This window comes from Hemibagrus wyckioides, linkage group LG03 (assembly GCF_019097595.1).
Source record: "Hemibagrus wyckioides isolate EC202008001 linkage group LG03, SWU_Hwy_1.0, whole genome shotgun sequence".
Taxonomy (NCBI): domain Eukaryota; kingdom Metazoa; phylum Chordata; class Actinopteri; order Siluriformes; family Bagridae; genus Hemibagrus; species Hemibagrus wyckioides.
In genome coordinates this window covers 25,033,253-25,059,896 of record NC_080712.1, presented here as the reverse complement: position 1 = coordinate 25,059,896, position 26,644 = coordinate 25,033,253, and the positions used below count along the sequence as shown (strand labels likewise).

The 26,644-nt window shown below is 38.4% G+C and overlaps 2 protein-coding genes and 1 long non-coding RNA gene across 4 annotated transcripts; all 3 read right to left on the bottom strand.

Annotated features, from left to right (window-relative positions):
• Window positions 1-827: 827 nt before the first annotated feature.
• Window positions 828-6,415, bottom strand: LOC131351137 (uncharacterized). Its single transcript, XR_009204340.1, has 4 exons — window positions 6,245-6,415; window positions 5,553-5,631; window positions 2,725-2,881; window positions 828-962 (listed from the first exon to the last, which is right to left on the bottom strand). It is a non-coding gene; the product is annotated as an uncharacterized LOC131351137 (long non-coding RNA).
• A 2,564-nt stretch (window positions 6,416-8,979) lies between these two features.
• etaa1b (ETAA1 activator of ATR kinase b) lies at window positions 8,980-22,638 on the bottom strand. 2 transcript variants are annotated; one of them, XM_058378457.1, is made up of 6 exons: window positions 22,315-22,638; window positions 21,824-21,952; window positions 12,912-12,973; window positions 12,731-12,833; window positions 10,813-12,123; window positions 8,980-10,288 (listed from the first exon to the last, which is right to left on the bottom strand). In XM_058378457.1, exons 1-6 carry the CDS (start codon window positions 22,475-22,477, stop codon window positions 10,164-10,166), a joined length of 1,893 nt encoding a protein of 630 aa, XP_058234440.1. In that variant the 5' UTR covers window positions 22,478-22,638; the 3' UTR covers window positions 8,980-10,163. The 2 variants fall into 2 exon arrangements, with proteins under 2 accessions (XP_058234440.1, XP_058234442.1); XM_058378459.1 differs by having other exon boundaries at window positions 8,989-10,288; window positions 10,813-12,086; window positions 12,731-12,837.
• A 360-nt stretch (window positions 22,639-22,998) lies between these two features.
• On the bottom strand, window positions 22,999-26,385 carry LOC131351136 (uncharacterized). Its single transcript, XM_058386376.1, has 3 exons — window positions 25,185-26,385; window positions 24,713-25,035; window positions 22,999-23,793 (listed from the first exon to the last, which is right to left on the bottom strand). The coding sequence occupies exons 1-3, from the start codon at window positions 26,306-26,308 to the stop codon at window positions 23,660-23,662; spliced, it is 1,581 nt and encodes a 526-aa protein (XP_058242359.1). The 5' UTR covers window positions 26,309-26,385; the 3' UTR covers window positions 22,999-23,659.
• Window positions 26,386-26,644: the final 259 nt, after the last annotated feature.

Genomic DNA, 26,644 nt, shown 5'->3' with positions numbered 1-26,644 from the left:
ACGTAGACAGACAGACAGACATAGGGAAGACTAACCTAATCACGTAGACTAACATAACACTAACTAAACTGAAACAAACAAAACCTTTAACATAAATGATATCATAAAAGACATGACTTTAACCAGGACATAGTACATGAAACACTGAACAATAAACAATGAACGACAAAGACAGGTACACAAGGATCCCTATTTAAAGGGCTACACATTATGGTTAATTGGGAACAGGTGACACAACAGGGTAGGCGAACGATAGGAAAGGCATGGCACAAAATACACTGAAAGAAGCAGGCTTCCAAGGTTCACTGTGTTTTCCAAGGGAACTGTCCAACTGTTCCTGACAGTAAGCACCTGGTGCAGATTAGGTACATACTCTCAACTCCTTTGAACATTGTGAAATTAATTTAATTTTATGTATTATGAAAATAAAATATAAATGTAAATTAATAGAATAAAATATTGATGTAAATTAACCATAAAACAAACTTAACAAAAACTGTTTTACAAAGTACAACAGGATGTGAGGGCGTGGTCAAAAAATGTTTCTCACCATGTTTACTTTTTAACCCTTGGTTGGCTAAACAATCATTTCTCGTACAAAATCCCTTACCCTCTGTCCTACAACCAAACAATGGCCATCAATGGACACACACACACACACACACAAAATAAATTAATAATAATAATAATAATAATAATAATAATAATAATAATAATAATAATAATAATAATAATAATAATAATAATAATAATAATAATTCTTGAAACATAGAAATGGCTATAACATTTCTACAAAAACTTTTACAATTTACAAAGATTCACAATTCACAGAATATTATCAATAATCGCAGGGCAGCACAGCTTCACCATCTCACCATTCCAAGGAACCCATTTTAATCTTGAGCTGTCTGTCCTCCCACCTCCTAAAAATATGCCAGTAGGTGGTTCAGCTGCAATTACCCCTACAATGAGGAAAAAAATCAATAATAATATCTTGAATATTTTTGTATTTTTGAATGTGTGTGCACTACAGTCAGTTAAATTAAAAATGAAGGACATTTTCAACATAAAAAATTAAGTTCCCTTCTGAGGGAACTTAATGCTGCATCATGGCTTGACTCTATGAGAACCAGTGTCTAAAGCACGTGTGAACACACACCAATATCATTTTTCTGAACCCGGGGACAGGTGATGTAGTCATGAATGTCAGCAAGCCCATAAAAGTGCATCTACATCACATAACCCCAGCTTCTTTGTTATCAGGAAGCACTTGTCTGTGTTAATGTGCTGTCTATTTTGTTATCCATCTTTTCCACTTTGTGGCGTCGTAGACAGGGTCAAAGAAGATATACATTGACAGAGTTGATGGCTGGCAAGCAATTCAACCGAGGTGTCTAGGTCTTGGAAGAATCCATACTCGGCTTGCCTTTTCACTCCCTCCACCTCCATCTATTCAGCTATTAGTGGGGCTTCAGGAGCACAGGTATGGGGTGCTGCCCAGGCTGTAAGAGATACGTGCAAGCTATATCCTCCATGTCATCAGTGTCAAGGAGAAAACCCACATTAACATCAAAGCTTTGTGGGACTACTTCTGCCCTCATAGACATGGCTGTTTTGCAAGCCTACCAAACTGACCTGCTGAAGGAACTGGATAGCAGTGAGGTATTAAAACCTAAGGTGGTAGCAGAGCCCTGCTGAGCCGCAGACCTTGCCCTCTGTGCCACCAAGCATATGGCCAGTGCCATAGGCCATTCTGTGGCTGCCTTGGTTGTCTGAGCACATTCAGCCATCATATTGCTGAATACCATATACCTCCGGGGTTATACTTGCCAACTCTGTCACCTGCAATGCTTTGGGTGGCAGATGCACCCGGGGGTCTCTTCAACCTAGCCACGGGCCTCTATAGCCCTTCCTCTTAGCCCCTTCAGTTGTTCCCTGCCAGTACCTGTTGTTTAAGGGTGCTGGACAGGGCGAGGTTGCAGAGAAACTGGATCCTCTCTCGATTCATCTGGGAGTGTGGCTGCTTCTGCCAAATGTATCTCAATGGGTTCTAGACACCATGGAAAAAGTACAGAATCCAGTTTGCCCCCTGCCTGGCTCATTTCAAAAATATAGTGACCACTGTGGTATGCATAGAACATATTTTGTTCCTTCAGCAGGAACTTTTCTCCCTCCTGGGCAAAGGGGCCATAGAGCATGTTTCACTTCATGACAGAGAGTCAGCCTTTTACAGACGGTACTTTTTACTTATTGTCTGGATGTTCCACAAGCTCCAGTTAGTCCAGAACGCAGAGCCAGAAGATATGAAAACATCACTCCTATCTTATCCACACTGTGTTGGCTCTCAGGCAAATTTAACACTGATTATAAAATACTATTACTGACACTATAAAGCACTGAATGGTCTAGCACCACAGCTGTATTACTGTATTGTATATGCTACCTGACATACCCTTATTTATTGATGATTGTACATATATTTACATAATTATCTGCACTTTCATTTCATTTCTGCACAGTTCATTTGCACAGTTTTAACTATTTGCACTTCTGGTAGATGCTAAACGGCATTTTGTTGCTATTTACTAGTACTTTGCAATGACAATAAATGTAAATGAATTGTATCAATTGTCTATTTCAAGGAGAACTTGTATCCACAAAGAAACAGTTGGAGGAGAAAACCTACATACAGACTACAGTGAAATAGCTGGGAAATATATTTACTATTTAGTGACAGCCCTCCAAACCTCCAAAGCTGCCCTGATACAGGCGCTTCTTGGAACATCCGAACCCGCCAAGATGCCATCAATTCCTTGCCTTGGCAGCCCAGAGAGGACAGAATGATGCCGCACTGCAGACTATTTTCAGGGAGGGACTCAACCTGTCAATGCAAGCAGAAACAAGTGAGCACTGAGTGACATCTGATCCCTCGTCCAGACATTTTAATAAACGTGAATTGGAAGTAACATAAATTTAGCACCTGGGACAGTAGCAGAAATGCTTCAAAATGATTGAGAGGCAATGTTTGCCAACTATACATGACCTGCCCAGGCATAACAGGTGAGAATTCTGAACTCTACTGAACCACCAATGATTTTTAACAAAGAAAAACTTAGTGCTTAATGCGGAGTTTCTATTAGGAACTGTTCATTTAACACTTATGGAAATCAGAGATCAGTGCTTTGCAATAGTCAGTTAGTGTCCTTCAAAGAGAGAGTCTTCAGAACAGGGGACACCATGAAAAAAATCATGTGTCAGTGTGGTATAAGATCAATAAAACAATATGCTGTTATAGGTAAATAAAGAAATTCACAGCATGATAATGGAATCACACCACCCAAATAATTGACTATATTCCTGTAACAGCACATCCAAAAGTGTTTTATTCCTTATGGTAGTGCTTACAATACAATAGTATGATGTGCCACACTAACACCACTAATGCTAATTGATAGAAGTGATAGATATACACACACAGAAATCCAAGTTGTCACTCTCTTTAGTCTTTGGGTTTGACATACACACAAACTGTATACATATGGATATCTGTATATGTATACATATACTCTATACATTTACATGGACACTGTATTACCACCAGTTCCCTGAATCAGGAGGTAATATATAACACATTTCCAGCCTGGCACTCAGCAGAAACCTTGTACAATGTTAAAATTATTATCTTGGTGAACCATAATAAAAAATACAAACAAAAATAGTGAGGATTCTCCAGCATAAGGTAAGTCCTTGAAAACTATAGTCATTTTCTTTCATGCCATTGCATCTGTGTTGGAAACAGTGAGATGTATTTGAGTATTTATTCATAAATCACTATTTTGAAGTTGCACTCATTGTAACATCTTTTTTTTACTTCTTTGTAGTTGAGTGAGTGTGTTAAAGCGAGAGAATGTTTACATAACCTTTGGTAGGGGTATCACCAGTGGATTTTTAATCTGCATGTAAGATGCCAGCAGTATAATGTAAAATGTGATTTGTGGCACTGGACTGCCTTGTATTGATTGAACATATTGTGCATATGTGTTGGGGTGTAGGAAAAAGACACACTGGTGACTTTGTTGTAAATGTTGTATTGTGAATGGTGTGTCAGGCCTAGTGTGATGGCTAGTCATCAGTCCTGAGCTGTCACAGTCTCTCTTTTGTTCTCCCCCGCATGTCCAATTTTTTCACCTAAGTGATCAGTCTTTGTTTAAACCACACAGCAAGCCTCCTGTTAGACTGCACAAACAAGCCCAAAGTTATTTGCAGTTACTATACCTCACAGCTGTCAGTTAAAAGTCCCTGTCATTTCCTTAATAGTCAATTTTTAAAAAAATAAAAAATGTTATTCATTAAGCTTAAGTATAACAATAGTTATAAAGTATAAGTATTGAACGTCACCATTTTTCTCAGTAACTATATTTCTAAAGGTGCTGTTGATGTTACGGATGTTAGTAACAACCCATGCAATCCACACGTGAAAAATTAAGCCACAAATGTCCATAACTAAAGTTATATGTGAAATGGCACAGGGATGAAGAAAGGGAGGTGCAAAAAGGCATGGAAAGCCAAAACACCAGCTGAAATCAATCAGTAATTAGAAAGCAATCCTGCCCCTTGTCAGTGCAAATTAATATTAGCTATTTCTTGTCCCAACTGATGGCCTATAAAAAGATGTCTCATTACCAAGCTGTCACACAAGAAACATCTCATGATGTGCTCTCTCAAGACCTTCACAAGAGCTCTCTCAAGACCTTTCTCTCAAGACCTTCGCAACCTTGCAACCTAACCAACATACTGATGGCAAAATTGAACTCTTTGGATGCCATAATACACACCATGTTTGGAGGCAAAATAAACAAACTTAAAATCAAACTGTTAGTTATGCAGGACTGTAAAAAGCCATTTATCGGGTGATCATTACTGCTAAGATAAAATATTGAAAATGTTACTGTTAAACACACACTGGAAAGTTGCCTAATCACAGGCCAGTGGCACTATTTGAAAAGAAATTTTGCTCTCCTTTCTTTGTGGCTTGCAAATCTCTGGGTAAAGTCAGTCATCAGTCTCTTTACCATTGACTGTATGGCCAATGTAATGGAAAAGCACTGAGTGTAAGCTTGACCACCATTACTTGACTGCTACTGAATTTGCAAATTGGGTTGATCTGCTCCAAGCTCTTTGATTCTTTTCTTTTCTTCATCCAAACACACACACACACACACACATGAATGAAATACAGTTTTTATTTTTTTATTTTAAATTAATGAAATAACAGTGGAATAGTACGACTAAATGATTTTATTTCATTATTAAAATATCTAATTACTGTAAATGTGTTAAAGTAGCATTCTTCTCTGGCTAACTTTAAGGGGACAGTGCCACAGTGCCTCTTATTGACCAGCCACCACTGTTTGGAGGACAAATGGTACTGCACATCACCCCAAAACACCATTCCAACAGTTTGGAGGTGGGAACATCATAGTGTTTTTCAGCATATGTTACTGGCAAACATCATATAATTGAAGGAAGGATGAATGGAAAAACGTACTTACACATTCTTGATAAAAATCTGCTGCCATCTCAGGAGGATGAAGATGAAACAAGGGTGGACATTTCAGCAGGACACTGATCCTAAACACACAGCCAAGAAAACTCTCAATTGGATTCAGAGAAAGAAAATAAAGCTGCTATAATGGCCGGGCCAATCACCTGACTTGAATCTAATTGAAAATCTATGGAAAGAACTAAAAATCAGAGTTTATAGAAGAGGCCCATGGAAACTTTAAGATTTGAAAACTGTTTGTGTGGAAGAATGGGCCAAAATCACATCAAAACTTCCTCCAAATTAAATCTCATGTTCTGAGCTGTCTAGATCACCATCGGTTGATTAAAAAAGTTTCTAATTGATCTAGCATACATTTGCATTTTCAAACCCCTTTGTTTGTTCGATGCTACATTTTTGAATGTGCAAACAGCTTGTGTAATTTGACTGGGGACTCCCAGTTTGCCTGTAAGGCCACATTCCAGATCAGATCATATTTTTCTCCTTCTCTGAGCTGTGTGCTGTGGTCTCCTCAGCCTAGAGCTGAGTCAATTTACTTTACTTTTCTCTCTACTTCAGTGCCAACTTCATTTCCATATATGAACTGCTCTACTGCTCTCCCCTGCCAGGATTAATTAGCCATATCCAGGTAGGAAAACAACTCTCAACGTGCCAAGAACAGTAAAAATTGATCATAGTCACCTGCTTTTTACTGGTTTACTTGATGACGGGGAGGATGAGGTGCTGGAAGCCTTGTGTCTGTGTGTCTGTCTGAGAAAGAGAGTGTGAAAGTGTGAGTGTGTGTGTGAGAGAAAGAGAATAAATGAACACATGAAAGGATGAAGGAGAATGTACACATGCTTATGTTTTAGAACAATAAACATATATCAAGGTTTCTCATTTTTATTTTTAAAGAACTGTAATACCATTAACTTATTTAAACCCTTATGACATAAGTTACATTATGCTGAAGGGGTACAAAACATTACAATAACCTGGTTAAGTAAGTGTGCCCACACTTCTATAATGATGCATTGATGGGTCAATGGTTAAGGCTCTAGGTTACTGATCAGGAGGTCAGGGATCAAGCCCAACACTGCTAGGCTGTCACTGGTGGGCCCTTAAGCAAGGCCAGGGGCTGCACCAGGGGCACTGCTTCATAGCTGAGAGCTCACTCTAACAAGCTGGAATATATGAAGAAAAGAAACTGTGCTGTAATAAATAAATATAGATATGTATACATACTGTATATAAGACTAATAATAATTAATTACTTCTAAAGAGGCATGTAACCGCTCATAATTAACCAATCACATTCATACTGATGTTCAAAAGTAACTATAATACCCCTGTTATCAATTGACTGATTCTGATTAACCCCAAATAAAGATTTGCTGGTTCTGTAGAAATTTCTTGACAAGGTAAGAACAGTATGTCCTAAAATAAATGAAGGTACAACTAGGACACTTACCAAGGAGGCTGCCAAGAGACCAAAGGCTACATTAAAGTAGCTGCAGGAACATCTGGCAAATACTGATTTTCTTTACATATCACAGCAATCTCGCATATTTTATTTACTTATGTATTTTGTATTTTATTTCTAGTGCACAATACTCTGAACATTATTTTTTAAATGTTTTATTAGATTTTATGAGATTTGTTTATACTGGGATAGAGGGGAGCAGCAGGAAAAAGCGAGCGTTCTGTGGATTTGGGGATCCCTGGCCCCATTGCATGAATTTCTGCTTTGTTGTATTTACCATGGCAGGTTCCAACATTTATATGCATGTGTGTGTGCATGTGTGCGTGCGAGTGAGAGAGAGACAGCTGGGTTTCTAATCCCATTCGGCTTTACAGTTTTGCAACACATATTGAAGTGAGGCTACTACTCTACTGTTGGCCTTTCTCACAACAAGCTTCTTGGATTTTGGAATAATGTCACATTGACAGCTGGGCGTTTCCTATAAATTATATATAAATAAAGTTCTAGCAATGTAACATTTTATGTATGCGTTTTTTTTTTATCATGCCTTTATGATTTACATTAAGATTTGATCACAGCATTGGTCTTGCAGAAAACCTGATGATTCCAAGGTTTTCATAAACTTCCTCTTACAAATTTACCTCAGTCTAAATGTGTCATCACACCATTACAGTGCCCCACCCCTATATTATGTGATATAAAAGGGGGGTGGGGGCAGGGGTTATAGCCATTATAGCAAGGCAATGGCAGATGTAAATGCAAGGAATGTAACTGGAAAGTTATCTGGAGAAAAGTCACTGCATTGTGTTATTATTATTATTATTAGTTCAGTCTATTTATTTTATCAGCATACTGACCAGAGCTGAATTAACAGGGCAAAACAGGAAGAGCATTACAAAGATTATGGCTGAGAGAAGCCAAAAGCTAGTAAATGCACACACTAAAATAACCAAACAAAATATATCGCAAATACATATCCTCTTGGAAGCAGAACATTGTGTCAATTATTATTTATTCTTACTTCCTTGTGTTTCTTACTCATATTATAGACACATTATTGTTAGTAGTTGTACATTTTTCCAATTTACATGAGCTAATCTGCTAAAGAACAACATTGAGCATGTTTTCTCCGTTATAACATTCCTCAGCACACACACTTGAGTTTTGAGTGTGCATTTTCCTGTTCATACCTGGGGGCCTATGCATAGAACCCTCATGCGAGCCTTGTTGAAACAAATCTAAGCTGCTAATGACACACATTGAAAATATTTACAGTTCATTTAACCTGATGACAACTGCAGCCCCTTTTACTCACTCACCACCTGACTGTTTTCTGTATTAGTCATATGTCCGGGCAATAACCTGCAGCAGGTAATGCTGTGGCAGCATGGTTTAACGCATGGGAGATGCAAGCTTTTTTGTGAGATATTTAAACCATATAGGATAAGACGATTACATTTTTCAAATCTCATTTTCTTTTGAAATGTTAAACATTTTTGGGATATTAAAGGAGATTTATTTAAATGAACCCACCATTATATATTGAAGATATTTTACGCTTTCTTGATTGATATGTGCTAGCTATTATACAAAATGTATCATCCTTATCGCAAAGTTAAAAGATGCATCTTCACCCTGGCTTGATTTTTTTAAGCATAAGGTTCTCTTATTTTGTTAGAACACACTTGGATGAACCAAAAATTACTAGCTTGATACCAGAGTGCATTTTTTCCACAGATGATCACTCCAGTGGCACAAAGCTGACTTGTTGCAGCACCAGTCCATCACAATAATCAGTAATTGCTCTCTGGTTTTCAGGGGGAAAAGGTTTTGAAGAATTCATTACACTGTCTACTGGCAGCCTGATTATACCACATAACTGAAAATCCTTCAACAACTTGTATATTGTAGCAACTCAACACCTGTTGGGCCCTCTGCTTCTCATCCTCTGCTTGGGATAAATTGGAGTCATCATCATAACCATAATCACAGTAATTAAAAAAAGCCTTCATCCCTGTGCCAAATTACTGTGCCATTTGATTTACAGTCACTGAGCAGGAGGGTGGTGAGAATTCATTGCATGCAAGTCTTGACTCAGAAAGCACAAACCCAGGAACACACAGGCACACACACCTGTGTATCCTACACCTGAAAATGGCAAGGGTCCAGATCTAGGTGAAACACAGGCATTCCCCTGGGCAAACAATGAAAAACACTGTGGCATGTACAAGGCACCAGGTGTGCTGGAGACAGAGACTTTTCATTTAATGTGCAAAGAAAATTCCCACAAGTGACATTTTAATTCTATTACATACAAAATGGTAATGAGTTACGATGAATCAAAGAAATACAACATTCATCAATGTAAAGCATTTGGGATGTTCTTAAAGCCTGGAAAACCAGGAACACACTGCAATATGTTTAGAATGTTTCTAAGAACATAAACTGAAAGGAAGTTTGGTTATCCAAACAGCACAGTTCAGAAAGCCAAGGTAAAAAAAACAACAACAGAAAAACAAAAACTGGATAACATGCCTTCCAAAAGTTGCACTTGTATATAAAGAGATTTGCTTGTCTTTATAGAAACAAGTAGAATGGCACTTCTTCCAAAGGTTCTTGCAGCTTGAAAACAACCTACTGTTAGCTTAGAAACATTATTTGAAATGGAAAGGTTTGCCTTTCACAAATCAATAAAATTATCCATGCTTTATCATGGCAATCATTTGCAAATCACAGAGTAGACAGCCACTGCTAAGTGATGGAACACACAAAAGACAACAGAAACAAGAAAAGTTCAATTTGCAGTTCACAATGACACACAGGTTTCTACTGTAACTAAAAGTGGAACCCCAGATTGATGAACAATTCTAAAAGAGAAATTTTATACATTCCTCTCCAGGGTATATCTAAATGATTAAGAACTGCTATTTTGTCTCATTTTCTAGAAAATATCTGGAAATAATATCTAATATCTTAGAAATTAAAGAGTATTTTCTACAACACAAATAACCAGACAATGAATAGGTTTTAGTGTTTTGACACTAACAGCTTTTACACAAAATCAGAGACCATAACTTTCTTTAAATGTCAAATGGCAGATAGCACTCATTTTACGCATTCAAGCTTCTCTGTGGTGGGTTATGTGGGAGCAGCAGGCTTCAGAGTCGCTTGCAGTCGTAATCTCCTCCTTGCTATAGCTTCCTGTTTCTTCCTTTCAATCTCAGTGGCTGAGCACTTCACTGCTGGCTGTGATGTGATAAACACTACAGAAGCAAACAGAGAAAAAACATCTACAAGAGCTTGCAGATTTTTGTTGCTGCTCAGCATTGTGCATTTTTGGTAAGACCAAAAATCAACAGCAAATTCCCAGTTTCTTCTAGGACACTTATGTAGAAAATCAGGCTCTCATCAGGGACAGGATGAATGACAGTACATATTTACATTCAGTCCACTTTATTAGGAACACTTCAACACTACTGCAGTTATCTAATAAAACAACCATGTAGAAAAAAAGAATTCATATACCACTCGAGCCTCAGGTAATGTTCACATCAAACATCTACTGTGTAAACACTAGAGACTGTGTGTGACATTCCTAGGAGCTTAGAAGAAAATACTCAAAACCAGACCATCTGATATCAACAATCCATGGTTAAAGTCACAGAGATCGGATTTTTTCCCCATTTTGGTGTTTGATGTGAACAATTATCTAAAGCTCTTGAACTGAATCTGAATGATTTTTGTATGGTCAAAATCCACCATGAAGTTATTGCTGTAGAAAGATTACCTTTGTTCTTCAATATCCCTGGGTCAGATTGATGCCTCTTGAAAGTGGAATGGTAAGAGTTTTCTCCAGATGGTCCTGTAGCATGCATCAGCTGAGTGACAGGGTACTGCTGTTTGCTGTTCTCAGGATAGTGGTTTACTTGTAAGGCACTAGCTGATTCAGACAAGCCTTGCTTGTTTACATGATTACCTGAAGCACCTGGTATTGAATGTGAGCGTGCAAAAACACACACTGGGTGTCTGTATTCTGTGGGATGCTGAGATTGAAAAGTTGTACTGTTTCTACTCATGCTTGAAGAAACAGTGATGATAGATGAAGGTACTTCAGGTAAAGAATATGAGGCCTTGGTTAAATTCTTGTCTCTTTGCTTCTCTTTAATGGCTGCGCTTCGCTCCACATCATCACAGGCCTGATAAAGCAGATCATCATCATCTCCATCACCCCACAGAGGGTCCTTCCCTGATGCTCCAGCTGAACTGGTTATATATTTGGCTCCTGGGCCAACAGCAATCTGTTGCTTTCCACCCACTGTGTGTGCTGTTTGATATTCTGAATCTGTGTTGACTGAATCAGGGGTAGTTTTGGGAAGTTGCATAATTGCATCAGACTGGACAGGCCCATCTGACCTGAAAGAACTAGGTTTGGTGTAAGTTTCAGATGAGATCCTAGTGTAATGGCTGGTAATTTGGTAAGCATGAAGGCAACCATCTCTGCTGCTTGCTAGAGAGGAACTGGTTGCTGTCTTAGGTTCACATTTTTTGGAAGCAGCAAATGATATATGGCTGGTAGGCCTTGCCATACAGGAGCTCAAAAGCTGAGGGTTCTGAGACACCTCCAGTACAAAGTCACTCAGAAGATCATCATTCTCCCAATCATCATCAAAATCTGGTTTTGACACTTGAGCATCCTCAGGAGGATTCTTGCTGTCTGAAGTGACTGGTCTCATTCCATGAGTAGCTGTTTTTTCAGTCCTGCTCTCCTGTGAACAATTAGCTGATAAAGGGCTTAGTCTCCCAGTCAAGTGCTGAGTCGGTCCATCAAACATAGCATGCAGCTCCTCCTCATGGCCTAGTCCCTTGGCTTCTTCAACTGAAGCACCATTACTCTCTGGTTCTGGGTGGGTGGCAGTGAGTTTGTTGAGCTTGTGCAAGTCCTTACAATTTAGACCCTTACTATTCTGCAGCCTCTCAAGAGTGTCTTTGTGTTGGCGAGTCATGGTGAGGTCAAACTGCTTAGCAAGTTTCATCAGGTCCTCAACATTGTTACATTGCCGGCTTGACAAAGGAATAAGTTCAGTTGGTAAATCAGTCACTATAAGAACACAAATTTCCATAAATATATTAAAATAATATGATGGGAATTAAAAATGATGAATCAGAAAATCAGACCAACAGTCTCCAATATATTAATAAATTTATAAAAAAAAAAAAAAAAAAATAATAAATACCCCAATGATGTGTGTGTGTGTGTATATGTGAAAGAGAGAGACATTAAAGTATTATTATTAAATAAATACTTTGGAAATACTTCTGATTCAATGGCTTAGAAGGATTTTAGGTTTTAACATAAGAATTGCTACATGCATTGATGAAGCAACAAACCTTTCTCTACACATTCAAGCTAAAGATGCAACAGGTAACAACTAGTGTTTTCTTTTAGAGCTTCCGACCCCACAATTCTAGCAGGTCGAAGACATGCACTCCTATAGCATGATGAGAAATGTTGGCTTCAGACACAATACCTATGGTGTAAGCCATATACACAACACAGTTCAATCAAAATGTTTTGGCTCAGTACTGTTACTTGTTTAACTGTATTGTTACTTGTTTAACTGTATTGTTTTTGCAACTTACTATATACAGCTACCAAGGTGTGCATCATTTCATCTGAAAGATGCAATTGCCTAAATTATACTGACCGTGCTGAGCACCGCCGTACTCTGGGTTGCTGAACCTCTGGAGTGCAGGGAATAGCAGAATCTCCAATCCAGTGAAGCACAGAATCTTCATCCACAGACTTCTCTTCCTTTGACATAAAACAATATGTTAGACAAAATTGTAGACACACTGCCATTTTCATTTCAAAGAGTTGCTACTTACATTTGGTGCAATTCTGTTGACAATCTCAGATATTTCCACGACACTTTCTCCTGCTTCTTTTCCTGTTGTTAATATTCATAGCACAAGAAATTGGGTAGTAGCAAACCATGTACAGCATTAAAACCAGCATGGTTAGCATGTAAACGAGCTTCCATGAAGGCAATTTAAAGCTACCCAAGCTACCTCTGTACATATTATTGTGCTTGCTGCAAATAAAACACACATTTCCATAGTTATGTGGAATAAAAGGAACATACACTACTCACAAAAAGTTAAGGATATTTGGCTTTTGGGTGAAATGTTTTGGAAAGTTCACGCTACAGTGATATATCATGAAAGTAGGGCATTTAAGTAGAGGCATGCAATGGTGATTTCCTCATCTCAAACAACGTATTGAAACAAAAGCCAACAACAGTGGTGGGTATACCACAACAAAAAATGTCAATGTCTCAATAATTTGTCATGTGAACAGAAAGTGCAGGCCACTCCATTTGAGGTACCCCAGCCTCCAGCAGCCATTCCCTAATGATGCGACCTCGATGAGCTGGAGCATTGTCGTCCATGAAGATGAAATTAGGCCTGTGTTGTTCATGCAGGGGCACAATGACTGGATTAATGATGTTATTCAGGTAGTATTGGCTCATCATTGTACCATTCACAAGATGCAGGGCAGTTCTGTATTGAGTAGACACACGTGAAATGAAATGAAACATGAAATGAAACAGCCTTTATTTGTCACATATACATTACAGCACAGTGAAATTCTTTCTTCGCATATCCCATCCTTGGAGGTTGGGGTCAGAGCGCAGGGTCAGCCATGATACGGTGCCCCTGGAGCAGAGAGGGTTAAGGGCCTTGCTCAAGGGCCCAACAGTGGCAACTTGGCGGTGCTGGGGCTTGAACCCCTGATCTTCCAGTCAACGACCCAGAGCCTTAACCACTTGAGCCACCACTGCCCAGACTGTAACACCACCACAACAGTGGCTTATGCATAGCGCTCTCCTTGAAGTCTCCAACATCGTTGGAGGCCATCATTTCTACTCAACGTGAATCGACTTCATCAGAGAACAGCACCGAGGCCCACTGGTCCCTCGTCCAGCGTAAATGCTCCCTGGCCCATGCAAGCTACCTGGTGGTGTGGTCAGGTACCCTTGCAGGTCGTCTAGCACGCAGACCATGCTGATGTAAATGGTTTTGAATGGTCTGACGTGACACTTGGGTGCCTCTCACCTCCCTTAAATGTGCCTGGAGTTGAGTGGCATTCATCATCCGGTTCCACAGGGCACTGTTTACAATGAAGCGGTCATTAACGTGAGATGTGGCCAAAGGACGTCCACTTCTATGCCTTTCTGTGACTCTTCCAGTCTCTCTGTATCTCTGCCGCAACCTGCTGATGACACTCTAAGCTCAGTGGCCACTTCCCTCTGAGAACATCCTGTTTGAAGCCTCGCAATGGCGAGGTACTGTTGATCAATTGTTAGGTGTCGTCTTGGTCTCATGAGATACCAATTCTAATTGAACCAGAAAATGTATTGGTCAATTCATAGATCAAACAGCATTTGTGAATTTTGCAGTTAAGCACCTTGTTAGAGAACAGCAAGTTATGCAAAAAGTACTGAAACACTGAACAGTTGGACATGTGCATTCAAAAGTGTAGAGAAGGTCAAATTAAGTTCACCTGTAAAGGTTATAGTGCATTTTAGGTGCATCCTGAAATTTCACCCGAAGGCTGAATATCATTAACTTTTTGTGAGTAGTGTATAACTACTTAGATTAGGATTACATGGGCCAATAATGTAACTTCATCTTAGAAAAGTGCGTCTTAAGATGTTTGTCTATTAATCCTAAAATTAATGGCATCATGTAGGCATATACAGGCCTCTTAAAAAGTACTGAAAAGCCAATCCCTTTTTTGCTATACACTGAAGTGTTTTTGTGTGTATGATGTCAAACAGGAATATAAGCTGATAGATAAATTTCAGCTTTTATTTCCTGATATTTACAACTAGATAAACTTAGCATGACTCCCCTTGTTTGTACCCCCCAATTTTGCAATTGATACAAAAATATTGGAAAATGAGACTTGCAGGTGTTTCTTGTTACCCAGGTGTGCCTTAAGACTTGATTGTTTAAACATTAGATCTTAATGCCTACTCTTGGTCTCAACCTTTGGTTTCACTTTTGAAGACAATATTTATTGCAAAAAAGGTTAAACCAAGAGGAAGGCTAGTAAGTCTATGGGAGAAAAGCAAACTATTTTGAAGCTGAGGAAAGAGCAAAAATCAAGACATTGTACAAGCATTGGCCATAGTCAATGTGTGTCCTGAAGCAGGGAAAAAATGGTGTATTAACAACCAGACATCAAACAGGCCAGCAAAGAAAAAAAGAGCATCAGTTCATGAGAAAAGGATTGTGAATGCTATAAAGAAAAACCCCAAAACAGTAACCTCACCAACAACCTCCACAGGGCAAGGGAGAAGGTATCACAATCCAAGAATATAGAGCAACAATACAGAATCCATACCACAAAATGCAAATCACACAACAGCAGTAAGTATGGAAAGGCCAGATTGGTATTTGAAAAGAAATATTCAGATGAGCCACAAGCTCTGGAACAGAGTTTTAAGGGCTGCTCAGACTATGATTAACCTTTACCAAAATTTGGCTCATGATCCAACACACACATTGGTCAAACAGGGTAGAGAAAGTGTCATGATTTGGGTTTGCATGGCTCCTTCTGGAATGGGCTAATCTTTACTAATGATGAAGTCATGATCAGAGCAGAAGAATAAATTTAAAAATCTACAGAAATTATTTTGCCAATTTACAAAGAAATACATTCATCTGACTGTGAGGAAATACAGCAATACAATGACTCTAAACACAGGTTGCCAACACAACATGGTGGTTTTAAATTAGCCAAGTCGATCACCAGAACTTAACCCAACTGGGCATGCATTTCAGCTCCTGATGACAAGACTGAAGAGAAACAAACAACTGAAAGAATCGGCTGTACCAACCTGAAAAAGGGTCACAAAATTATTTTGTTGATGTCTGTGGTTGGCTAGCTAAATCCATTACAATCAAGGGATATGTAATCTCAAGAAAGATGTTCCTATTTTTATGCCCACTTAAAATGGGTGGTCTGCTATCAAGGAGTGCCATGTTCTAAGTTGTTTAATACAATAACATAATCAAAAGACTTGGTGTTGTCTTTCCACTACTTTCACAAGGGACTCTTGGTAGTTTATTCACACACTTTTGATCTTGATTATACAATTAAATTATTTTCCATTCATAAGAAGGTAGTTATGTGATGAAATCACATGAAATGAAATCATAGGTAGGTATTTTTTCACTTCATTTATAAATACATTTATTAACCAAGTTTCCATCCTGAACATATAATGGAGGTCTAAGTTCTTGTGAATAAAACAATGAAAGAAATAAATCAATTTGTATAAAATCACAGTGGGTGGGTGTTACTATAATATTTTGTAACCTCAAAAAAAAAAACCCACCTCTAATCTCCTAGTGCCTTTGAATTGACTGTCCATCCAAGACTACACATCCAGGTTCAAGCTACACAGGACCTTTTCTGTGCAAAGTACAAGGGCGAGCTGTGTAAAAGACAGGTCCATGAGAGTATACCCTATTTCATGTAAACCAGCCAATTTTTAGGAACACCATAATCCTAGGTTGTTCCTCCATATGATCTGAGAAATGCCTCAGTTCTTCATGGCAAGTTTTCCACAACTTTTTTGAAACATTTCTTTGAGATTATGGTCCATGTTTGCATGCTTACAATTCTGCAGGAATTATGATCCAATCAGGCACTGTTCTGCTGTTGTACTGCTCTGGGGGGGGGCTATTTTTCATCGTTGGTGGTATGTGAATGAACTGTCCTGTATTGCCTGCCAGAAGTGAGCAATTTGAAAAGGTGGTGTGCAGAATGAGTGGGGTCCCTGATGATTCTGCAGGCCCCAATCTTACATCTGGGCAGATAATTGTCCTCAACGGCCAGTAGCTGTGTGCAGACGATGCTTGAGCCATCCTGATGACCCACTTCCTTCTGGCCTTCTCTTATGCAGCTGACATACTATGCTGTAATGCAGTATGTTAGTAAATTCCCCATTGTACATGATGAGAGGTCACAAAAAGATCATGTGGCAGTCTTGCTCTCCCCATGTTCAAGATTAAGGGGCATTGAACTCTTCCAATTACTGTGGAGGTATGCTCTTTTCCAACTCTTTTGGTTTTCATGTTGGTTTATATTTTTTTAGTCTCACACAAAGAATAGACATATAGAGCTATTAATTGGCAAAAATGCCATCTTGCCATGTGCCATGTTCAAAGTTCTATAAACATATCTAGATGGATATATCAGAAAAGCTGAAATCCTGAACGATTGTTTCATTCATATTTTAACATCGAGTCCAAACAGCATAGTCTTCTCCCCTCTGAAAGCTGGGGTAGAATAACATGTGAGCCTTCCCAAAACTGTTGCCACAAAGTTGTAAATAATGATGTAGCATTACAATTTCCCTGCAGACAGCTCCGCCGGCCTTCTCGATAAACATCAGTACCTCATCTCAGTAATGAACTTGTGGCTAAATGGGCAAATCTACGGGAAAATCCTCAAGTCTTCCCAGAACATTGGAGATTATTATAACATTAACAGGAGGTTTAAATAAGTAATGGGATATTCAAAAAGCACACATGATTAATCAGGTGTACACATTTACACAATTAGTGTAAATAACAGGAAAGTACACACTTGCTCAAAAGAGATAATCAAATACAATATATGGCTTCATCACACATAATAGCAATTAAAACTGATGAACTGAAATAGCTTTTTTCAAGATGAACAAGATGCTAATGGAGAGTAAAATACAAGTTAATCTTCAAGTTGTTAATCTCCAAACTGTGACCACAATAGACTCAGATTTGTGTTCTTGTCAAACCAGAGTAGAACCTTTTTTTTTTTTTTTTTTTTTTAAATTATTATTTGAACGAGTACATCAGAGGGACAGCTCATGTTGGACGTTTGGGGGACAAAGTTAGGGGGTCCCAGATTAAGATGGTTTGGACATGTTCAGAGGGAGAGTGAGTATATTGGAAGAAGAATGTTGGACATGGTGCTGCCAGGTAGGAGGCAAAAAGGAAAGGCCAAAGAGGAGGTATATGAAGCTAGTGGGTGCACGTGTTGAGGATGCAGAAGATAGGGATAGGTGGAGAAAGACGATTCGCTGTGGCGACCCCTGAAGGCAAAAGCCGGAAGAAGAAGAATTATTATCATTTGATTTATTTGTTTATTTTTAGAACCTAACATTGTCTTCTGCTGTTGTAGCCTATCCAACTCAAGGTCTGATGTTTTGAGATGCTTTTATGGTCACCATGGATGCAAATAGGGAATATTTGCGCTACTATATCGTTCCAGGTAGTTTGAACCAATATGGTAATTTTCTTTGACCTCTCTTACAAGGTACTTTTTTGCATCATTTAGTACGTTATGAAATACTCAAACCACATCCATGCATAACAGTAAAACAGGTTTTTTTTTTAAACCATATTCTGAGAAGCATATTAGGGGAAAACAAAAGAGGCTCAAGAATGGATCCCTGTTCACAAGATCACAAAAAATGTGTGCAGGCAAAGGAACTAGTGCAAACAGAAATATTCCCTTTATATATATATATAACAATATCAGGATAGCAGATGACCCAGAGTCAATGTATAACAAAATGTCATTGAATCAGTTTGATGCAAAGCACTAAAACCCAATTGAAATGTATTAAACATTGCATTTAACATGAGATTAACTGAGAAAACAACTTTATATAAAACCTTTGAGATTTTAATTTAGAAATGGATCAGTAATTATACTGATGTGTATACACAGTGGGGTCAAGATGAGAGACTTTACAACATTAAAGAATAATAAAGACTGTACACTGGCAACTCAGTGCACAACTAAGTGGAAATACCCCATTTATCAGAGCTGTTTATCTAACTACAATAATATGACTGATAGTATAAAAGATATCTAAACAAGCATGCAGGCAATACATTCTTTTGGCAATATCTGGTAACAGCTTCATCTGAGAAATTATTTTGGATAATTGACATGGAGAACAAAAACTGCATATTATACTAATGTCCTCAGGTAAAATTACCTGATAAATAATAATAAATTTAAATTAAAAGAAAAAAAACAAAACACCCCGATCAGGCATAACATTATGACCACTGACAGGTGACATGAACAACACTGATCACCTCCTAATCATGGCACCTGTTAGTCGGTGGGATATATTACGCAGCAAGTGAACATTGTCCTCAAAGTTGAGGTGTCAGAAGCAGAAAAAAATGGGCAAGCGTAAGGATTTGTGCAAGTTTGACAAGAGCCAAATTGTGATGGCTAGACGACTAGATTAGAGCATCTCCAAAACTGCAGCTCTTGTGGGGTGTTCCCGGTCTGCAGTGGTCAAAAGTGGTTCAAAGAAGGAAAAGTGGTTAACCAGCGACAGGGTCATGGGCAGCCAAGACTCATTGATGCACGTGGGGAGCGAAGGCTGACCCGTGTGATTCGATCCAGCTACTGGTGCTCAAATTGCTGAAAAAGTTAATGCTGGTTCTGATAAAAAGATGAAAAAGCAGACATTTAACAGATACCTGTGGGCCATCATTTCAAAACTTGAATGGAAGGTTCAGGCGGTGATACTCTTCTATTTTATGCAATCTCACTCAAATTGGCTACCAGGGGGTGCTAGTAACTTTTGTGTACTTTTTACACTGAAAACAAACATACCATTTTGGGGATAAGTCCTACAATTAACATTATTTTTAGTTCAATTTGTTTGCTTCCATTCCAAAAGCTTGCCCATTGTACCCTTTATCTTCCACCTACTTAAATAAGATAATTTGCATAATATGCTAAACTGTGACTAAATGTGTAAGTGGATTTTAGGTGGATAACCAATGAGTTATTTGTCAAAGCTTGAATGGAAGGAGTGAGCAGGGACCCACTAACACATGATGTAATCTTTGCACATTCCTATGTAAATTCCAATCTGGCCTTTAGATTCTTATTACTGGTGAGTGGCTTGCATTTTGTGGTCTAACAATTTTTTTTTTTTTTTTTTTCTCCAAAGTTGGCATGGCTGTACTGGTTATGTCCAATGCCTGTTCAGTGGCTCTGACTGATTTTTCCTCATCTTGAAAATGGCTTTTTTCCTCCCATAGATAACTCTCTTCAGGTTGGTTTATCCTTTTAAATGAAGAAATTCAGTCTTCAAAGGCAAAACTCAGGGCTCAAACCAAGAGTAGACATCAGCAGATATGAATTGTTTAAACAATCATTTTAACAGGGCACAACTGGGCAACAATATGTCACATGCTTTTCATCTTTTGATTTCAAACCCAAATATCTTCAATGTGTAGCAAAAACAAATTATTTGTCCTTGCTGTTTCAAAACCTGCAGTCTCTATAGACAAAGATTAGATGACGAATGGGTTATACTGATAAGCGCTGTGACTTTAAACATGGTAATTTCATTCTAAAAAAATATATATTTTCTGTTGTCTCTCACACACTAGTACCAAATTGTGTCTGGAAGCAACAACAGCACAAGAAATGTGCATCAAGTTCATAAAATGGGTTTCCATGGCTGACCAGGTGGTGGAAAGAAAGCAGTCACTGGACTCTGAAGCACTGGTAACCAACAGCAGCACCTACCCATATTAGTCCAAGGAAACCAGTGAAGTAACAACAGGGTCATGGGCACCCAAGGCTCACTAATGTGCATGGGGAGCAAAAACTAGTCTGTCTCTTCCAATCCTACAAATTGTTGAAAAAGTTAATACTGGCCATCATAGAAAGGTGTCAGTGCATTACAGCTTGCTGCACATAGAGATGCATAGCCACTGCTGCATAGCCACAGACTGGTCAGAGTGCATCTGCTTACCCCGTCCCCCTCTGATAGCACCCACAATAGGCATGTGAGCATTAGAACTAGACCATGGAGCAATAGAAAAAGATGGCCTGGTCTGATGAAACATGTTTTCTTTCACATCCTGTGAATGTACAGGTACAGGTACATCACCTTGATGTACAGGTACATCACCTCACCTCAGCAAGCCAATATTAGCAATGTTATGCTCTAAGCAATGCTCTGTTGGGAAACCTTTGGGCCTGACATTCAGTTGGATGTTACTTTTACACATACCACCTACCTAAACACTGTTGCAGACCAAGTACACCCCTTTATAGCAGCAGTATTGCCTAATGGCACTGGCATAAAACATTGCCAGTTGTAAAAATTGTTCCAGAATCATTGGAGGAACATGACAAAGGGCCTCCAAATTCCCCAGACCACAAGATGATCAAGCATCTATGAGATGTGCTGCACAAACAAGTCCAATCTATGGAGACCTCCAAAGATCTGCTGCTAACACCTTGGTGCCAGAAACATGGCACACCAAATGAATTTAGGGGGAAATGATTAGAAAACAAATAATCTTTGCTCACATAAAATTATGCCCTCAACCAAGTCCATAACCCATCTGCTGATGATGTACTACTGTCTCCCCCCAGGTGCCTTAATGCCGGGGGCGTGTCACTATGTAATCACATGACATGGCTATCAGTGATTGGCTGCATAAATCTACAGTGCTGGGTTGCTTACAGTTAGCCAATAGCAGCACTTTATATAATTCTGTGTTTTAACAACCACCACTTGTGGTGTTGTTGCACTTGGTTAAAAACATGGGCAATATACAGAACTCATTGAACATATTCATAACTCATGTATACAAAAATGATTGCAAATGAATAGCTACAAAGTAATCCAGATAGAATCCAAATATCAAATCAATTAAATGGTCAGATATAAACAAGTTCTCCTCACCTTTGCTCATTGCAGGTGGTGAAGCAGGATCCCAAATGATGTCCTGCAGAGGGTCTGCCTCACTTGGGGAATCACCATTGGGGCAACAATTAAATCTTCTCCTTGATCTAGGTTTTGGGGTTCCCACATCTGTTAGTAAAGAGAGAAGTGAGACAGTCAAGTCTGACTCAACAATTTTGCTGCATGTTTTGCTTTGGAAATCAACTTATCTTAATGAATGCAGTCGTAACCTGTGTTAGGTATCGATATTAAAGAACATGGCATTTAAGCCAAGTTATACCAAAAGAAGACAATTACTGTCTAATTTACCATCCCATCAAAAAAAGGTCTTCGGCAGCTGATCAAGCGTTAATAGACAACTTTCTACAGGGTTTGTCATCCACACGCCATTTAAAAGAGAGCCAAGTGGCGTTGGATGAGGCCGTTTACAAACATTCCAGTTTCATTTTAAACGAAACTTTAAAAAATAAAAACGTTCAATATTAGCTTACCTTTTTCACAATACAGCAATGCACTCAATGATGGAGAGCGTGTTTGTTCTCGTAGATACTTATTGTTTGTTTTGAATTTGTTCTTCGAAAACATTGAATTTCGACTCCGAATTTCTTTGGTTTCATCTGTAGGTCGCGTATCGTTGATACTCTTGTCTGTCATGCTTATTAATTGCAGACATACACTGCACAATATTAATATTAAGCATTCGGTTCATTGATCTCAAGCTTTTTCTATATGTTTTACTTACTATTTAATGAGCCATCTAGTTTTGTTGAAGCATGCACATCCTCTCACTGCGGGGCCATAATGTTAGCGCGTCGCAGAATTTCACGTCCGTCTCTAATTGGTCTGCAGCAACCTTGCGTCTACTCGCGAGATAAGACGAGATGTCTTGTCAACTCAAGTTATTACCATTTTGTGATAAAAAAATTGTACACTCTTTTAGATAAAATTATTTGTACAATTACAAATTAAACCCACGTAATATATAAAGAACACACATTGTTTTATTTGCATAGGTGTAAAAGCCAAAGGTGGCAAAACTCACATTCTATACTTAAGTAAAAGTACAGATACTTATGTGAAAAAAGACTCTGGTAAAAGTAGAAGTACTGATTCAACTTCTTTACTCAAGTAAAAATAAGAAAGTACAGGGTCTGAAATATACTTAAGTAAAAAAGTAAAAAAATTTTCCCGTCAATGACACACAATACATGTTTTGAAAACTAAAAAAGTTTGGCACAAAAGCAGGAAATTCTTCTTCTTTTATTAACAATCTGCAGGGAACAAAATTACTGGACACAGTCAGTTTGCTGCAAGTTAAATATAATCAAGACTGAACTGACCAGAGGTCCTCCATGAGCATCTGGATTATTTTTAACAACTTTGGCACTCTCAATACTATACTTAACATAAATTACTTTTAAACAGAATTTGTATCTTTTAAACATTTTATATATATATATATATATAATTTTGACAGCCTTACTTCACGGCAATGTGCAAACCTGTTTTCTATTTCAGCAAAAGAACATGAAACATTATATGATCAGCAATGGAAACTTTAAGTCTAATCAAGTCTTTTTTTTCTTTTATGAGAAATTCACTCATCTCTACAGAACTACCAAAATCTTTTATTCAGCCTCAGCAGAAGCTGGTTCTCAAAGTCCTTTGAATCAAGGTGTGCCCTTTTAGGTGTGAAAATCAGTCCTCCAGTGCTAAAAAGCCTTTCGCAGGCAGCTGAGGCAGGTAGGGGTGTGTTGAGCTTTAGTGACAAGGTGCAGACTGCTGGGAAAGATTTCAGGACATCCATGGTATCATCTGGACAGGTTAGGTAGGACTCTAGCTGCTTGGAGTTTTCTTGAGCATTTCCCTGCCTGATGGGGAAAAGAAGTCCTCCTCCTCTGAAGAATGGGAATGGTCACTTGGATGCACCATGGGTTGCTCCTTCAGATGGTTTTTCATAAAGTCAAGGCCTATGGAATACAAAACCATAGAAGGATTTTTTTCCCTTTGTAATACCTTGATAAAAACAGATCATGGAATTAGACTTCAATATTTTACAATACTTTTACATTAAGGGTTCAAATTATATACTCAAGTAATAAGGATGTATCATAAATTCCTGGTGCTCACTATTAACAAATGTTCATGTCACTACATTTTTATGTGATCAGCTCACAGTTAATGTGATCATCAGCTAAATAATGTTAGTTACTTAGTATATTATATGCTATAAATTAGCTGAACAGTTACATTACAGTTTACACATTACAGTCGCATAAATTTTAACATTTATTTGCTTAGCCTCAATGCCTCTTCTAATAGAAATATGAAGCCATCTTTTATTCAAACTCAAACATAATCATAATAAAAGGATGCAGATATTTTTACATAGAATAAGATTACATAAATACAGTTACATAAATAAACGTATGTAACTGGAATCCAGCTAACTTGTTGCATATCAATTGATGTATGAAGTAACTCATTTTACATACAATTGATGATCTACTAAGTGTGAACTAATCACAGGAAGTCTTGATAATGACTTGATCATTAAATTAAATGTCATTAACTTCATGATGCATCCTACATTAATTCAGGCATTATATCATCAGGAATCATGAATTAGTTAACCGTTACTTAAGTGTATGATTTGTACCCTTTATCATGAAGTACTTCCAATATTTTTATGCTAACATGTTTTGAAAAATAATTTTTGAAACAGAAAATGATTAGCATAGGATTGTAATTTGTTTGCAAAAATGAATGTGACTTTCACTTGTTATTGTATGACAATTACCCAGCATGTTATGGATAATTAAGATTCCAATATTTCCTCTGTTATCTTCAAAAAATGTAAAGCATTAAGCAAAATGTTTTAACACATACCAAGTTTTAAGATGTTGTCGTCACTTGTCCAGCATGTCCTGAACTTGGGGACAAGAATGGCAGCAGCAATCAGCTCTGGATCAGCAAGCATCTGCCCGAATCGCCTTTCAAGTCCTGCTTGAAGAGCATCTACTAAAGGCACACAGAACTTGGAAGAATGTTTAAGGTTCTGTAGCTTAGTCTTGAGAACTGTTATTGTGGGTACCAGCCATCCCATCTGCACACTGGCCTCTCCCTGAAGAACATCAATAGCCTTTGCAAATGGGCTCATAGTCTTGACATATTCTACGAGAAAATATTCTGCGATCTCAGCAGCAGTGAACCTGTCAGAAAATGTTTACAACACAACATATCAGTGCCTACAAAAAGTCAAACATGTAACACATGACATATGAATATTGCACACACGTAATGGAATTAACATTAACTAATTAATAACAGTCACAGAGGTGGAAAAATGTAAGCTACTAACATGGGAATTTTTAGCGCACTGCACACAGCTGTAATGGCTCCTTCTCCTTGCTCTCTCATGATCCTCACAATCCTCTCCAAACCCAGGAAAAGAGAATTCCACCTCGTCTCATTTGGCCTCAAGAGCTGGAGTTTGCATTTTTCTTTAATTATCTCAGCAGCTGCAGTGGATCTTCCACTTTTGTTCCATAGACTCCAGCACTTTGAAAATGCTGAATGAAAGAGTCGCCTGTAGACAGTGTTTGCATTTGCCTCTGAAACATCAACAACTGTTGACACCAGGTTCAGAAGGTGGCAAGCACAGCAATGATGCTTTGGCAGTTGGAATTCCAGGCCATCATCTTCTTCCAACAAGTTTCCTGCTTCAACAAACTCAAGATAGTCAGTCTTTTCCTCATCTTCCTCTTCTTCACTGTTCTCTCTTTCGACTGATTCACATGGCCTTGCCTGTTCGAGTTGCAACCTCTGGTTATTATTTTCATCCAGCTCTCCGTAGACTCGAAAAGCTTTGAGAAAATTAGAACCATTATCAGTGGTTGTACACACAATCTTGTCGCGGATGTTATACTCTGTGTGAATGTCATTCAGGGCACCAGCAAGTGCAGAAAATGTGTGTGATCCTTTGAGCTGTTTGCATGTTAATGCAGCAGAGCATCTGTCCATTGTTTCAGGCTCTATCCAGTGTGCTGTGACCCCGAGGAAACTCCGTCTGTGTGCTGTCCAGCAATCTGTTGTGGTAGCAATGAACTTGATCTCACTCATAGCAGCCTTCAGATTATTCTTCATTTCCAGTGTTGCTTTGTCAGCTTTGTTTTTTATGGTACCTCGGGACATTACAACCACATCTGGTTGCAGGTGATGCACAAGAGTTGTAAAACCCTGCTGTTGGACAATACTGAGAGGGAGCAGACCTTGAATGACAAAGTTCATGATGGCTTCATCCACACTTTTCTGTGAAACTCTCTTGGTTTCCCACAATTTAAGCTGCTTGGATGGGCCCTCATCTGAGGTTGACTTCCTCTTCAAAGTAGATGCAGTAAGGTTTTTGTATCTCTCCAAGTAATTCACGCGCTTTCTCTGGGAGTGACAATTATATACATAAACACATACAGAAAACACAGACATACAAGGGTGTCATAAAAAGCCTTTCTTTCTTAATTTTAACCCAAACCACTATTCACCCCTAAACCTACCCAAGAGGGGTTTTCTAGCAGATAGCCCCAAAGAGTAAAGTCTCACAACAGTGGGACAACAGCAATTAATTGAGGGTTACTGTTTTTTATTCAGCAAAACGCTAGCTAGTGTTAGCTCTATACTATCAAAAAATGTGTTCCCATAGCATTGTTAAAGGTTGTAAACTGACTTCCATAAAATGCTAAATAAGCTAATAAATACAACTGTAAATATACTTTACCATTATGTGTTTTTTCAGATTAGACGGTGAATTTTTGTGCGCCAGAA